The sequence below is a fragment of the Alosa pseudoharengus genome, unplaced genomic scaffold, assembly GCF_046254945.1.
Source record: "Alosa pseudoharengus isolate Yale_2024_CS ecotype anadromous, Long Island Sound unplaced genomic scaffold, YU_APseudo_1.1 YU_APseudo_1.1_scf_7, whole genome shotgun sequence".
NCBI classification, from domain to species: domain Eukaryota; kingdom Metazoa; phylum Chordata; class Actinopteri; order Clupeiformes; family Clupeidae; genus Alosa; species Alosa pseudoharengus.
In genome coordinates, this window is record NW_027468859.1 from 37,885,717 (window position 1) to 37,901,698 (window position 15,982).

At 41.9% G+C, this 15,982-nt stretch overlaps 1 protein-coding gene across 4 annotated transcripts in view; it reads right to left on the reverse strand.

Moving 5' to 3' along the window:
* Nucleotides 1-15,780, reverse strand: part of arid1b (AT-rich interactive domain 1B) — a 73,064-nt gene extending 57,284 nt beyond the window's left edge. For 2 of the 4 annotated variants that reach the window (XM_076272378.1, XM_076272375.1), the window contains exons 1-2: nt 14,539-15,735; nt 9,599-9,796 (exon numbers count right to left, since the gene is read on the reverse strand). In XM_076272378.1, coding sequence (XP_076128493.1) covers nt 9,599-9,796; nt 14,539-15,663 — 1,323 coding nt within the window. In that variant the 5' untranslated portion in view covers nt 15,664-15,735. Of the gene's footprint in view, nt 1-9,598; nt 9,797-14,538 lie in introns of all 4 variants that reach the window. The other 2 variants (XM_076272376.1, XM_076272377.1) reach the window with 2 other exon arrangements.
* Between the last annotated feature and the right edge of the window lie 202 nt (nt 15,781-15,982).

The following is a 15,982-nucleotide window of genomic DNA, read 5'->3' on the forward strand; positions in this document are numbered from 1 at the left end:
CCACCACACTCATCACATCCTCCAAGTGGTGTGAAACCAACATCTGCAAAGGCCGTGTCTGCCTGAGGTTGGCCAATCGCCAGTAAAGACGCAATACATTACAGAGCAAACTAAGTGTGTGTGTGTGTGAGTGAGTACAAGCAGTGAGGGGATTGCCGCTGGCACATCCTCAATGATCATCTGTCCTTAATTGTGTTAGTTGCCAGATAACAGAACAAGAGTGGCTCCAGCTGATGACAATGCGGCCCCCCCCCCCCCCGCCCACACACACACACACACACTGATTTACACAACTGGGCCATGTGTCAGCACCTCTCTGAAATCAGCACTCCCGGCCACCACATATGGGCCTGCGCACAATCCCAGCACTGTTTAACCCTTAGAACCCTAAGCTGTTTTTAGGGCATTTTCACTACCTTTATTCATAAGGATTTATTCTGGTCATTGTAAGTGCCACACACATATTATATATTGTTTTTTTCAGGAGAGTCTATGCTATTCAGATCTGCCATCATGTCATGTATTAATACTAGCATTGATTTTATTTTGATTTTTAAAGAATTAAAATATAAAAAGTGTATTATAAAAATTCTTATATTTCGACATGTATCTCACCACAGCAAGCTCACAGCTCTACATGCATTTCATGTGGTTGTAGGGCAGACTGTCCTGAATCGGGCAATATAATTGCCATGTTGGAAGGATACTCTGGGGCTGAGCAATTTACAGAAATATTTGCTGTGTGATTTACGGAAATAAATGCCATTTTTTATAGTGACCTTTCTGAGCTCCATATCTGTGACATGAACTGATCTGACCTGACTTGACCCGAGGTTACGTGTTAGCCTGCGTGCCTGTGTGTATGCTGTCATAATAATTCTCAACTTTTTACTGCATTGCCATGAACAAAGTAAAGGCAAAAAAGGTGTTTATTTGTTGAACAAATTGGGATGCAATGTATGCCTTGAATTGGATGCCATGCAGGAATTTGCTAGGATCTCAAAACCGGAATATGAACATGCTTTGCCATAGAGAAACACATGATAGCATTGGATTATAAACATGCTTTGCCACAAGAACAGACAAAAACGTGGGGTAAGTCCAGCTATATGAAGTTATTATTTTGCTGTCACTTCGTCTGTTTTATAACCCAGAAGGATGTACTTGTATCAAATGATAGCTCTGAGTCTCCTCTTTCATCTGACATGCGTGGCATATCTATGCGATCACGGGTCCGCGAGTAATTCAAACGAGAGTAATGAGTGTGCAGCGTTGGTTTGTGTACATGACGTTATTATTTTGCAGTCACTTCGTCTGGTTTTATAAGCCCGAAGGATCGATAAACATGGTACCAATGGATAGCCCTGTGCCCCCTCTTTCATCTGATATGCTTGCCATATCGATGTGATCACGGGTTCGCGAGTAATTCAAATTAGAGTAATGTGTGTGCAGGTGAACGCAGAGAAGTATAGACTGTAAATATGATGCAATTTCATTTAATTTCATGATTTTTTTTAATTTTCATACTTGATCGTACAGACAAGTGTGTAGTATCGTTGGAAAGCCCCACTTCTGCTCTGTTGTGCAATAAAGGTTTCATCTCGCTGCGATGAACCGTTCCGGAGCAATTTAACAGAGAAGAAGGGGGGTGTTTTTTGACGCACTTTGCGTCAATCGGGTTCTAAGGGTTAAGGCTGTGCCCACACAGCAAACACACACGCAAACACACACACACTCCATGCACACAGACACACACAATCAAAACAGAGCTCAGCTCAAGGCCCAAGACGCCGACCTCATCTTGCGAGCCCATGACAAACTGCCTGGGTGTCAGGGCACCCTGACCTTTACCACTCTGGTACTGATGTACTGGCTACTCCAATCTAAGTGGCAAGGAGAAATAGAACACTACTGGACTGGGCTTTGGGGATCATTCAGTTAGCAGAGTGGGTGCGCGCAAAAGCACGCACGCACGCGTTTCAAACAACATTCAAAAGGGTGTGGGTGTGTGTGTGTGTGTGTGTGTGTGAGTGAGTGTGAGTGAGTGAGAGAGAGAAAGAGAGAGAGAGTGTGAGAAAAGAAAGAAGGAAATGAGGTTGAGATAGAAACCAGTCAGTGTGACAAACAGGGGGACTGTGAGAAATTAAAACCTAGAAATATTTTTTCGACTACCTGTGTTTGTGTTTGCATTAAGTGTGTGTTTGTGTGTTTGCATTGAGTGTGTGCGCGGCTGCGCGTGTTTGTGTTTGCATTTAGTATGTGTGAGTATGTATGTGTATGTGTGTGTGTGTGTGTGTGTATGTGTGTGTACGTGTATGTGTACGTGTATGTATGTGTGTGTGTGTCTTTAGGGGGCTGCAGATGAGAAGTTCACCTGGATGAGTGGAGCTGAATGAGGGTGTTGTGACAGGACGAGGGCCAATGCTGCAAGGGTCGTCACACCGCCCGTCACGGTGGGACCACCACCTGCCTACCTGATTATACGCACCTCAATCACCCTGCACCTGCTGCTACACACACACACACACACACACACATAGACAAGCGTCGGTCTGCTAAGTCAAAACAACTAATAAAAACACTCACACATGTTTGCCAGTCAGACTGGATTGTGAGTGCAGACACAGGCATGCAAGGACACCCACGCTTTTTTTCATGACTCCTCTCACAAAACAAATGATGTGCTAGAGCCACAATGAAAACACTGTGGGATTTAATTTACGGAGGACTATGAAGCTAAATGAACCCTGGCTACGGGCCCATTCTACTAACTGAAATTAGAGTGCATGAAAATGCACTCTACTGTTATCTAGAGATGCACCGATATGGAATTTTAGGGCCGATAACAATAACCGATATTTATTGGTTTGTTGTGGCCGATACCGATACGATAACCGATAATATTTTAATAATTACTCTTGAAAAAAAATTGTGAAAAGTGAGCATAATTTTATTGCAGTAATTTTACCTACCACCAAATGATGGACAGAACTCATAATAGTCCTCAATAGTACAGCAGTCAACATAACAGTAGCCTAGCCCTACAGTATGTGTGGCTCCTTTAAGTGAACCTGACGTCAGTGAATTGCGAGTGAGTATGAATCGTTTTCATTTAGGACTAAACACTCATAAACGGCTCAGCTGGGAATAAGCTACAGACTTAATCAGAGTTTGTGAGGGAAACTTAGGTTTAGTTTGAACTGCGGGTAACTGAATAAAGCTGCAACTCCTCAGACTGTATCTTATGTCCGTCTACTCTGTTGCGCACAACCTGCTGCAGCAGAAATGAAAGGGGTTAGCCCCGAAGGTTTTAATAACTTATTATAATGACCTGTCTGGAACTGAAGCAGGAATGGTTAGCATATTTCTAGGTAATAATACAAAACCCAAGCTAAAGTAATGCAAATATATTACTAAAACACAACTTAGAACTAGGCCTACTTGTGTAGGCTACTCGTCCCACTAACGAGTTTGTTTATTTGTTTCCCCGACGGTAGAGTGCAAACACATCAGCACAAGACGACTCTAGATAGGGCTGAGCTCCGCTCTGGTAAGGTTAATTGGCGGATAATTCACGAGAGGATTTTGAGATGCACAGATTCCCAAATGAACGCTTATCCACAGATTTTGTTAGAGTGGTGAAATACATTCACACCGCTGACATTATATATTGAGGAAAACGTATAGCCAACCAAGCTCAAGTAGCTCAGTGTAGGCAGACGGACCTTACGTAGGCCTAAATTAGGACTATTATTCTTCTTCTAACGCTTTTTGTGCGTTTAGTGCGGCTTCAACCGTTTAACGTAGAAACTTCTGCGTCTGCCTCAGGCTTTAAGCATACAATATGGCTCTATTAAGACTACAGATCCTGTTCAACTGCTTCCTCTGCCCACAACTGTTTCAAAATAAAAGTCCTCACTACAATAATTCTATATTAAACAATTTAACCATTTAAACTATCCAACTATTTAACTGTTCAACTATTCCAACTGTCAGTAATCATCAACTATGCCTCTAGCCTACTATATTAAACCACCACCTACCTAGCAACCAATTTAGCAACCATTGAAATTAAGCATCTATGTCAGTTTCCATAGCAACCAATATGATCATACTAGCAAACCACTGTAGTAACTCCTTTATTTCTGATAGTAGCCACCATGGACACCCTAGCAATAACCTAGCAACGACTTCAAGTACCCTAGCAACAGCCTAGCAACCATATTCACAGTTAAAACCTAGCAACCAACATCATTAACCTAGCAACCAGCATAGCAACCACCATAACTACTCTAGCAACAGTCAGTTGTCAACTTTGACTTCTTTCAACTGTTTCCTCTGCTCACAACTGTTTCAAAATAAAACTCCTCACTACAATAATTCCATTTTAAATAATTTCACCATTTTAACTATCCAACTATTTAACTGTTCAGCCTTTCAAACTTTCAGTTGTCATCAACTATGACTCCTGCCAACTGTTTCCTCTGCCCACAACTGTTTTAAAATAAAAGTCATCACTACAATAATTCTATATTAAGAAATTTAACCATTTTAACTATCCAACTATTTAACTGTTCAGCCTTTCAAACTGTCAGTTGTCATCAACTATGACTGCCGCCAACTGTTTCCTCTGCCCACAACTGTTTCAAAATAACAGTACTCACTACAATAATTCCCTATTAAATAACCTAACCATTGTCACTATCCAACTATTTAACTGTTCAGCCATTCCAACTGTCAGTCGTTATCAACTACAACTCCCGCCAACTGTTTCCTCTGTCCTCAACTTCAACTTCAAAATAAGTCCTTAATACAATAATTCGCTATAAAATAATTTAACTATTTAAAATACTCAACAGCTTTTTTCTCTATCTGACCTCCATCTTTTTACTTAGATTATATTTTAGACAATATTCAACAATATTTCATTCAGCAGCCATTTTCATGCACTCGTAATTCCCTGGAATTACATTCTCTAGTTAATAGTTATAATAGTTATTAATAGTATAAAAGTTACAAATATGAAAAATACATTCCACACCTGTCCTAAGTAAGACCTACATAACACAGTTTGAATGAAGTTTCTACGTTAAACGGTTGAGGTCGCATTAAACGCGGAAAAAGTGTTAAGGTGATGATACATGGGGCTAGCCTAGAAATCTAGACGCGCCGCTAGCGGCAGCAAATGTAATTAGGACCAGTCTAGCAACTCTCCGTTGGCTTGTGAGCTCCAGAAATCGAAACTCAATCAGGCCAATGAAATCGTGTATAGAGTCGTTACGTGTTAGGTGTTCAGGCCACCTGCAGCATCTGTCTCAGGCTTTAAGCATACAATATGGCTGTATTAAGACTACAGATCCTCTTCAACTGCTTCCTGTGCCCACAACTGTTTCAAAATAAAAGTCCCTTTAAACTATCCAACTTTTTAACTGTTCAACTACTGTTAACTGTTCAACTGTTGTAACTGTCAGTCAACTATGACTCCCATCAACTGTATCCTCTGCCTTGAACTATTTCAAAATAAAAGTCCTCACTAGCTAGTTAGCATCATTAACATTGTTAGCATAGTTAACATAATTAAAAATGTACTAATACTAATATACATATACATTATTAACAATTTACTAATACTAATTATGCAAATACTAATTTACATAATTAACTGCTAAAAATGATTAGCTAAGTTAGCTGAGTGGTTAGCATAGGTAACATTGTTAGCCTAGTTAACATGTTTAACAAAACTGCTAAAAATGATTAGCTAAGTTAGCTAAGTAACATGGTTAGCATGTTAACATAGTTAACATTGTTAGCATAGTTAACATTTTAGCATAACTGCTAAAGATTTAAAGCTTTATTAAGCTATGCTATGTCTGTCCTAGCTTCATTTTCATGCACTCATAATTCCCTGGAATTACATTCTCTAGTTTCAATTTGGCATTTGGCATGTAAACAAGAGACATTATATATTCTGCACTGTTTCTGCCTTCTGTTGGTTCTGCCAGCGTTTGGGCTAGTCAAAGGCACAACACAAACGGGCCCACAGGGGTCAGTGGCGGGTCCACTAGAGAACACGGCTCACCTCAGGTGGATGCCACAAGGCACAGGCAGACGGCACTCTTAAAGGCTTCTACATACCTGACGCACCCGACCGGTAGCGCGACAATGTGACGTCAAAATGACGTAGATCTCTCTGGCGCACCAGGGTTTGGGCCGTGTAGCACACGGTAGCGCACCACTCATTTTTTTTCAGACGAGCGCGACAAGGCGGAAACAGGAAGATGGACTAGTTTGAGGGCAAGCTAGAGTTGCAGTGTTTTGTTACAGTCGTGAATTTTTAATAGTTTGCTGGACAAGTTAACAAAGTTACCAGTGATAGTTACACATGGAATTAAGAGGAAAGAATATAAACGATTTATTTTCAAACAAAGGATATCTATTAAGGCCTGAACAAAATCTCTTTCCACTTCAGGAAATTACACAAACTCAGCCAGCTGCTAGCTAGCTAGCCAGCTAACTAAACTGTTTAAATTATTAAAATTTCCCTCGGGATGACTAAAGTATCTATCTATATAACCATCTATCTATCTATCTACCTGTGCACACACCTTGGAAACTAGATGATAATGGTAGTTGTGAATAGTAGCAACCAAAGTCTGAAGTACCATCACAGAGGCTAGCTAATAGCAGAGCCCGTTTACATTCTCTGCTACTAGTGTTTCTTAATGCAGCTTCTTCTGCTGTGTAACGTAGTTAGCGTTAATCTTTTCACAACAGCGACACCTCTGTTCAGGAGAATATTGCAACTAGTGTCGTGACCACGACGTGCGAGTATAAATGGTTACGGCGCTTCTGTGACGTCACATTGTCGCGCTACAGGTCGGGTGCGTCGAGTATGTGCCGCACTTAACACTCTCACAGCAGGGGAGAAGTCTTACACCACAGCTCTCAACTCAAACAAGCAAAGGAAACTAGGCACATGTGTGCGTGTGTGTGTGTTGGGAGTAGAGTAAGCAGGAGTTACTGACTCAGGTGGAAACATTTTTCTCAATAAATGTAATAATTATGAAATGATTACTATGTGATCCCTTATCACCCAACAATCTTTGGTCAATAGCAGGCCGACACGCCTTTTGAATGCTGAATGAGTATGGGCTTGTGTATTTTTTGTGATGTTTGGCTTTAAAAGGCTCTAGCTATACCCCAGGGTATTGGGAAAAGGAGGAGAGCGTAACACTAGTCAGGATGGCTTTATAGCGCTTTCAATTCAAAATTAGCCTATTGAAGATAATCCAAAACATCACAATGAAAAAAAATCAGTACAGTAACCGAGTGTAATTGGCTCATTCATTTTCTTACTCTCCACCTCAAGCTGGTGTGTGGTGAGCGTTCTGGTGCATAATGGCCGCCGTGCATCACCCAGGTGGGTGCTACACATTGGTGGTGGTTAGTGAGGTTCTCCCTCCCCTGTGAAGTGCTTTGAGTGTCGAAAAAATGTGTTGTTGTTAGTACTGGCTTACCTGGGTTTCTACATCTCTCCACACACACACACACACACACAGGAGATCCTTAAGACAAAGTATGTGTGTCATACCAATGTCTCACACAAATTCCAATTCCAGGAAAATATCTCGCACATTTCAGCTAGGTCCACATGATTTCTGTGTGCCCGAGTCTGTCCCTATCGGCCTTTTATTTTAAACTGATTTTCTGCCAAGCCATTTCAGTGGTGATGGTAAAGGCATCAAAAGTGTGAAGGGCGAGAAGGAAATTCATGATCGTTTAAACAAATTTAAATTAAACATTTAGAGAGAACATAAAAAGGAACATAATCAACATTCACATTTGTGTTAAGTAAAGTTAAGTGCAGTGTGTGTGTGTGTGTGTGTGTGTGTGTGTGTGTGTGTGTGTGTGTGTGTGTGTGTGTGTGTGCGCGCTTCAGAGTGCATTTCTGTGTGTGGTCCAAGCGTGTTTCCAGTTTATGAGTGTGGCTCCTACGTCAGCAGATTGGCTCTGTGTGTGTGTATGTATGTGAGTGTATGAGTATGTGTGAGTGTGTGTGTGTGTGTGTGTGTGTGTGTGTGTGTGTGTGTGAGTGGCAGGCTGTCTCTGGGGTGGCTTTACTCCCCATCCAGCAGGCTTGAGCTAAATATAGTTTCAGTGCAGCCTGCGCCCAGAATAGCGCAGCACTGACCAGCCCAACCTCACCAGCCCACTCAAACATGCACGCCGAGCCTTCCACCCAGCGTGGCAATGTCTGCCTCAAACACTCAAACCCACACACACACACATATAGACTTTAAAGACAGGACATGCACATCCAACACCCAAATGCACACACAGGACAAAATAGTATCATGTGCCCTAGGCTTAGAGAGTGGTTTCTCTTCCTGTTTAGCGATGCGGTAGAATTTCAACTCATGTGCTAGGAGCCCCCCCCCCATATCTCTCTCTCTCTCTCTCTCTCTCTCGGTGGTGCTGCTGCTGCTGCTGCTGCTGCTTCAACGACCTGAAATACCACTGCCGCTAAATTAAGAACACCCCAACAATTTAGTGCTATTTCTGTTAGGTCCATGGGAGACTTCAGCTGATTCACAGACATGGTTTTCAGTGCCACAGGGGGAAACTTTAATTAAACTCTGCATCGTAACAACATAACATCAAGGAAATATTGCCTGACATTAAAATAACCCAACAAAAGACAACTTTGTGCTACACCCTACAGCAGGGGTCTCAAACTCAAATGAGCTGGGGGCCAATTCTGCCAACGTCATCTGATTGGAGGGCCGGCTATTTCTGAAAATGCAATGTTCTTTTTTTCAAATACCACACAAAACTGCAAACAGAATTAAAATAAAATTTAAATAATGATAAAATAAATATTAATACTAATTATAAAACAAATGAAAAGCATAAAAACAGGTATGTGTGTGTTTCACACCAAATAAAAATATTTTCCTCTCATAACTTTTTTTAAACCTGGCAAACTATAGGCGTCAGGGTCAAGAAAGCAACACCATTGGATTTTTATATCAAAATTTCAAAAGGCCATGGCTTGAAAGTGGTCAGAGATAAAGTCCTACTGTAAATGTAAAAATCTTTGAGTAAAACAAAAGTTTATGAAGGGGTTAAATTTACCCATCTAATTTGCCACTGGATGGCAAGCACCTCAAATTATGCACCTTTCAGTAAATACTGGATGAACATATTTGAGCAGGTTTACTTTCCTTTTTTCATATTACCTACATAACAAATTAACAGGAAAACACCTACGATGTATACCAATACCTAAGATGTATATGGTTTCTAAACCACAAGGCCTACAATAAAGTATCTGGTCAAATCAGTTCCTATCGCGGGTAATCTGAGTACCCAGAAGTTCGCATCATATTGCGGGTAACTTTGTACTTTAGAGCCCTATTTCAACTAGCCCTGCTGTCTGTACCACGTCCACACTACAATAGCAAATTACTGCTGTTACCCACAAAGGAATCTGGCTTTGTTGTTGTTGTTTGTGAATGTGAAGTACAACAAATGTCATGCTAGCAAATACCAACTAGGCTCAGGCCTTCTTGGTCCTGCCTCCATAGTCCATACATACCTGCTGCTGTGGAGGGTATTGCATGCCTCCGATTGGCACTTGGCCCCGCCCCTGCATTCCCATTGGGTAGCGGTGCGGGCCGGGCGCCCCGTACTGCTGGCCTGGGTAGGCCCCGCCGGGCTGCTGCTGGCCGTAGGGACTGCTCCCCACGCTGTACAGCTGCGAGCGCTTCATCGCCATGGCGTCCATGGGCGTCACCTGCAAGGAAGAATCGCTGGGAATTAGTGAAGAGGAAGAGGGTTGATGGACCACAACAGGCTAAACCACAGGAGACATAACGACATTACAACACGTACAGACAGGTGGTTATCCATCTTCTGCCATCTTAGGGTAACATTTTATTTTTGCCACTGAGTGGCATTGAGCACTTACTTATGTTGTGCCCACTTTTCGATGGTAAGTATTGTCACAATATCTGCACTGTATACTAATACTAAACTAAGTATTTGAGGTGTGCAAGTAGGCGGTTTGAGACACAGCCATCAAGCCCAGTTGAAAGAGGGAAACAGGGCAAAGTGCCATTCAGCGATATGGGAATCAGGTTAGGCTCGTGAGCAGCCAGGCTTTGCCAAAAAGGAAAAGGAAAAAAAAAAAAACATGAGAGCAATCCAGACTAATCTGCTCATGTCACTGCCAACGTCAGGCCAATTGAGGCAGCACTTACAGAAAATGTGAGCAATTGAGAAACCCTGGGAGGCCACTTTAAACGAGTACTTTTAGTGTCAGCAGTCAGACCCTGGCGGCCAGTGCTTTTTTTTGTTACCTCCCTCACAACTATTTACTTTTCATTAACCAGTCCTGTTCTATTTTTCTAGAAGTCTGCTAAATTTTCTAGGCTATTTAATTAAAAACAACAATTATAGCAAAGAAAAGAACATGTAGAAGAAGCCTTTGCCATCCTAACATGTGCTGTAACAATGACCTACTCTGTAGTATGCAACAAAATAAGTCTGACATGAAAACTCAATTCACAATTTATGGTTCTGGAACGGTCTTAGACAACACCTCTAGAGATAATCAAAAGGGCAAGATGCTTCAATAAAAACATTAATGGGCCTAAACATTACAGAGCTGAAGCCAAGGCACTGCAATAAAGCTTCTATTTGGAGTTGGTTTTATTTCAATTTTTACGACTGTTAAATAGCTTCAGTCCTCCCAATAAAATTTTTTTTTTTAAAAATCTGCAAAGCAGCAATGGTCCAAATTGGAAACCACTTCATTGGCTAGTGGTGTTTTCACATGCACAACAAGCAAAGAGGGCTTCATGGCCTTCGTGGCTGAGCGCATGTGTGTGTTTTGCAGTGACATTCAGGGCGGGAAGTCCAGGGTTGCATCTGACAGTTCAACCGAAATCCCACGTGTTCCTTTGTGCGTCGGCGTGCCGCCAGCATAATCATTTTCACTTCCTCTTTTTCTGTGCTCATGCGCTTTGAGCCGGAGGCGGGACATCTGTCAAGCGAATGGCTCTCTCCGGGTGAAGGACAGGGGAACTGAGATGAGCTGTGCCCAGGAGGGAAGCTGCACAATCTGGGCGATCAGACAAGCAGACCTGGGCCCGGTCGGCAATAAGGGGAATGAATCAAGGCAGCGGGAGGAGAAACAGAGCGAGCGAGCAAGCGAGAGAGAGAGAGAGAGAGAGAACAGTTTCCATTTGTTGTCAGAAATGTAGTTGTGGGAGGTGGTGGTGGAAGAGAGACAGACAGAGAGAAAGGACGACAACAGCACAATGAAGAAAATATCCTGATCGTCCTGTTCTCCAAACCACAAGCTTGACTACGCAGACAGTGCTAAACAAACCAAGCAGTCTCGGGGACATCATACAGGAAATCAGTTTCACGAAAAGTTCAAAATGAGCTCCTTGTTTCCCCTGAAATCTGATGGTTTGTATGCACTGTATCTGAATGAAAGACATGATAGAGAGCAGAGGGGGAAAAAAGACACCTACTTTAAGGGGCCTATTCTGAGAATCAATTACTGTAAAGTGATGATCATTGGCTTCCAGATTTAGCAGTTCACAACTGCTCTGTCACAGCAGCATGGCAGCATGAGTACTGGGTTAAGGCCAAGAGAGTCAGGAGGTGGACCTCCCCCCCACCTCACCCCCACTCCCACACAAACGGAAATGAATAAGCCTACAAGATTTTTCCTCTTCCTTCCGACATGGTTGCATTAAGACTTTCTTTTAAAGTTGATGACCACTTCAAATCTTCTGAGAATCATACATGACATAAGCCATCACAATTCTGTAAATACACAAGATAAAATAGACTTCTGTAAAGGATTTAGCAAAATCATCAAACCCTTCACAGTTGTATTGTACAGAAGCCTCTAGGTTCCCTAATTTAATGATACAGCTGTTCTGAGAAATTGTCAAAGAATATTAACTAGGCAGGAGAGCTTAAAGCAACACCAAAGAGTTTTTTATACCTTAAAATAATGTTTCCAAAAACGTTTCAGTGGTTCATCAACTCGTAACAGGGTGATCGGCAATTCTGCATTCACTTCGCGGCCCTCTATCGGCTATAACCGCACAATGTAAGTTTGCCAGATCGGGTAGCGGATCTGTAGTTCGATGGAATGAGACATAAAAAACTACAAATTTGACTTGCATCTGATGTCGCAAAATAGTAAATAAATGCAAAATATTCTACCTTGTCTGTGGACATCGTTATTTGCAAAACCGGTGCTGGATAAACAAATAGCGTACGTGCAACAGAGGGAAAGTTTTTTGGTGTTGCTTTAAAATGCATTCAGGAAATATATTGAAACATCTTGTTTTGTAACCTTGTTTTGCCATCACTCCAACATAAGTCATCTGTAACAAACTTATGATATTGGATGTACCTTCTTTGCACTTCAATTCATATACTGTCAACTTAATATAGATGCGCTATACTATGCCAATTAACCACACTAAAGCCTTAAAAGACTAAAGTCTATAGCCTATTCATTCACCCTACACGACTTGGTTATAACATTGCCTCCAACTCAAATACCCAGTTCAAACTGACAAACAATCAAATAAATTATCTCCTACTCTACAAGAAGTCGACTTTAAATGACAAATTGTGTGCTGGTTTTTAAATTTAGTCTAAGCATAACCCTGACAGCAGAGGATACCTAACCATATATTTTAAAAATGCTATACGATACAGGCATTACCTCTAGCAAAGCCTCCCCTAACAGGGCTGCGGGAATACCCAGGGCACTGAAGCAAAACTGTTCCCCATTTCCCGCTGAGACAGACAATAACTGGCAGCACATGGCTAATCTGCATGTGTGTGAAGGTCAGCGAAACTCATCCAGAGGTGAAAAAAAAAAAGTGTGGTCCCTTAAGGTGGCCCTAGCATAAAAGCAAGTGACAGATTACTAAACCCAGTGCACTCACTAGGTACAGTGGCTGGTTGATCATGAAGCTGTCACAGAAGGTCTACAAACAGTATAGGACCTACAATACTGTAAAAAATACTGTTTTGATTTTCTTCATAATTAACACACTATTTATTCTAATTCTTCAGGGGTGAAACAGTAGGAAAACAGTAGGAAAAAACACATTAACAGTGACTCAAACTTGGGAATCAAAGTTGATGCCCACTGAAAGAGTGGGAGGCAATCAGCTTGAAGTCAACTGTCCAACTACTTTTGAATCTGCTTAAACTCTTTTCCTTTGCTTAAACTGTTTGCAAGTTCAACTAAACTTTTAAACATGACACTATTAACCTTACCAAAAATGATTACATCAATACAAACACTCTGTGGCTGGAAAAGGCCCAACCTCACACTATGCAGACATTAAAAATAATTTGTCTTTAACTGCCACCAACTTTAAAGATAGAATGACAGTTGTAACAAAACACATTACATCCTACAAAGACATGCTCTACTTGTGCCCTAATCACCCTCCCCTCCCTATCAATCAAATGACTTAGCTTACAGGCTAGTTAGCTTCTCGTTTAGCTACAATTAGCCAATTTACTTGTAAGATGCTAGCGATAGCTAACCTTAGCTAACATTAGGTAGCTAAATTAACTTTGTTTCCGCGAATAGTTTTTAAAGTCTTACCCAAATTCAACGGGTGATTTTAATCGACTAAACTTTCTATTATGTTTGCAGCAACGAAATTGGTCATATGTAGCAATGGCTATAGTTTAATATGTTACATTTTTAACGTTATAAACACTATTAAAGCGATTGCACAGCCTAGGGTTACAGGCTAGCCAAAATGGTAACGTTAGCTAGAATGTTAATGTTAGCACTGCTACCCTCTCCAACTGCAGTAGTTTAACGTTACTACTAGAATGTTCCATGGTAGGGAACACGGTCTGTTTCTTCTCCAGAGAAGTCACTTTTTAAACGTCGTAAATAATGTAGTACTGTAGATAATGATACGGAAATGTATTTGATAGAATACTTATGAAGCGAAACTTGTGTAAAATATATATGTTCAAGGCTAGCTGGAGGAAGCTAACGTTAACCTGCTACAAATAATGGCCAATCGTTTGCTAACTGCATTAGAAGCTACGGCTAGCTTAGCCAGCTAACGTTAAGTCACCTTGGGACAGAACTTAATAAGGTAACTTTGTTTCAGGTTACACAGCTGATTGCAATGACTAAACAGGAGTTGTTCTGAGTCCGTATATAACAATTTCATATCATAGAGTCTACATTTCTACCCTCTTGCAAAGAACATGTTACCGAGTTTGTCATGGCAAGTTATTCAAATGCTCCTTTAGACGTTGGCTAACGTTAGCTAGCATTGGCTCCTGCCAAATCGCTAAATGGTCCAAGCTAGCTGTGATGGTACAGGGCCGCTGGAAACAAGTTGACGAGTTAGCTAGCTGGCTAAGACGCCAATGTAACTAAGCGGATAGCTATGCTCACAAGCAGTAACTTGTTTTAGAGAACTCAACGTAAACAGACAAACAACTTAACGAACCCACCTGAGCTCTGTTGCCACCGTGACCGTTGTTCCCAGGGCTCATTGCTGGATGATTTCTTTGTTGTCCTCCCCAACCATGAGAAGTTTGGGCATATTGAGAGCTCATTTCTTTGCTCAAGCCCATGCTTGATTGTTGTTGTTGTGCAGAGGGATTATTGTAATCTTGATAGCCACTGCCATATCCTCGCATCATAGGACTTGGCGATGTCAGTAACTGGTTCAAAGTAGGGGTAGCTCCAGATGGGTGCTGTTGATTTTGTCCAGGAAATCGCTGAAAACCCCCGACATTTACACCACCAGAAGCCGAGGCTGTAGCCATGGCAGCTTTTCCATGACTAGCTGAAGTCGTATTACCACCTGGGCCCATCATGTTGTTCCCCTGCCGTGAGGGGCTCATCATACCATATCCAGTGCCACCATAGCCAGGTCTGTAATTCGGATAGTGGTTGTAGGGGTTATTATGATACCCTTCGTGAGAGTTTTGTACTTGATCCATGCTGTTTTGTGCCGAATGCATTATCCCCGTCCCAGGGCTTTGTTGTCCGCCATGTTGATCAAAGCAAGGCCCTCCTCTTCCATTCCCATAATAATTATTAAACTCAGAAACCGTAGTGTTACCACTTTGTGACTGGTTGATGTTGTTATTCGTTGGTCCCAAGTTGCTGTGGTCGTACCTGCTGCCCATCCGATCACCCGTTTTGCAGGATCGGTCCTCCTCTTCACTTTTATTCAGTAATTGCTGATGGCGTTCGGTTTGGTCGCCCAAAATATTCTCTTTCCCTCCATGTTGACGATTCCCGAAGTCTCCTTGCGCTGATTGCTGGTTGCTAATGTTGTTGTTTTGAATTTGACGTTGGTGATGCTGTTGGAATTGATTGAATGGTTGCGACTGTTGCTGTGGAGGTGTGTGGTGGTGAGACGAAGGAGGGGGATCTCCGCCACCAGCATTTTTCAGTTTATGATTCGCTAGCAAACCTGTCTCCATGCTCGAAGTCACTTTCGGATTTGAAGATGATATAGATTTATTTCCATATTCCTTCTCTCGTGGATCCGAATTGTTGCCCATAGAGGCGCGAGCTATGCTTGTTATGTTCAGCTCATGATGAAAACGATCTACATTATTCATAGGGGTAGCGCTGCCCCTATCTCCTGCCCCAAACACAGCCCCGGATCCGCGAGATGCTCCTCCTGACTTAAACGATTTTTAACTTATGACTCAAAGGGAAGGATAAACTAGGTTTGCTTTCATTATTTAGTGTTGAAGCCGCCACAACTTGTGTGGGCATGGCAAGTCATCATTTATGACCGGCACAACGAAAATATACGTTCAGGGGGGAGGTGAGCCAGTTGGAGGGAAATGCGTTTAACAATCAACTGAAGCACGTCTTGATTCTTAACGAAATACCAGATTTTGTTTCAATTGTGAATGTTGTAGACTATATCTA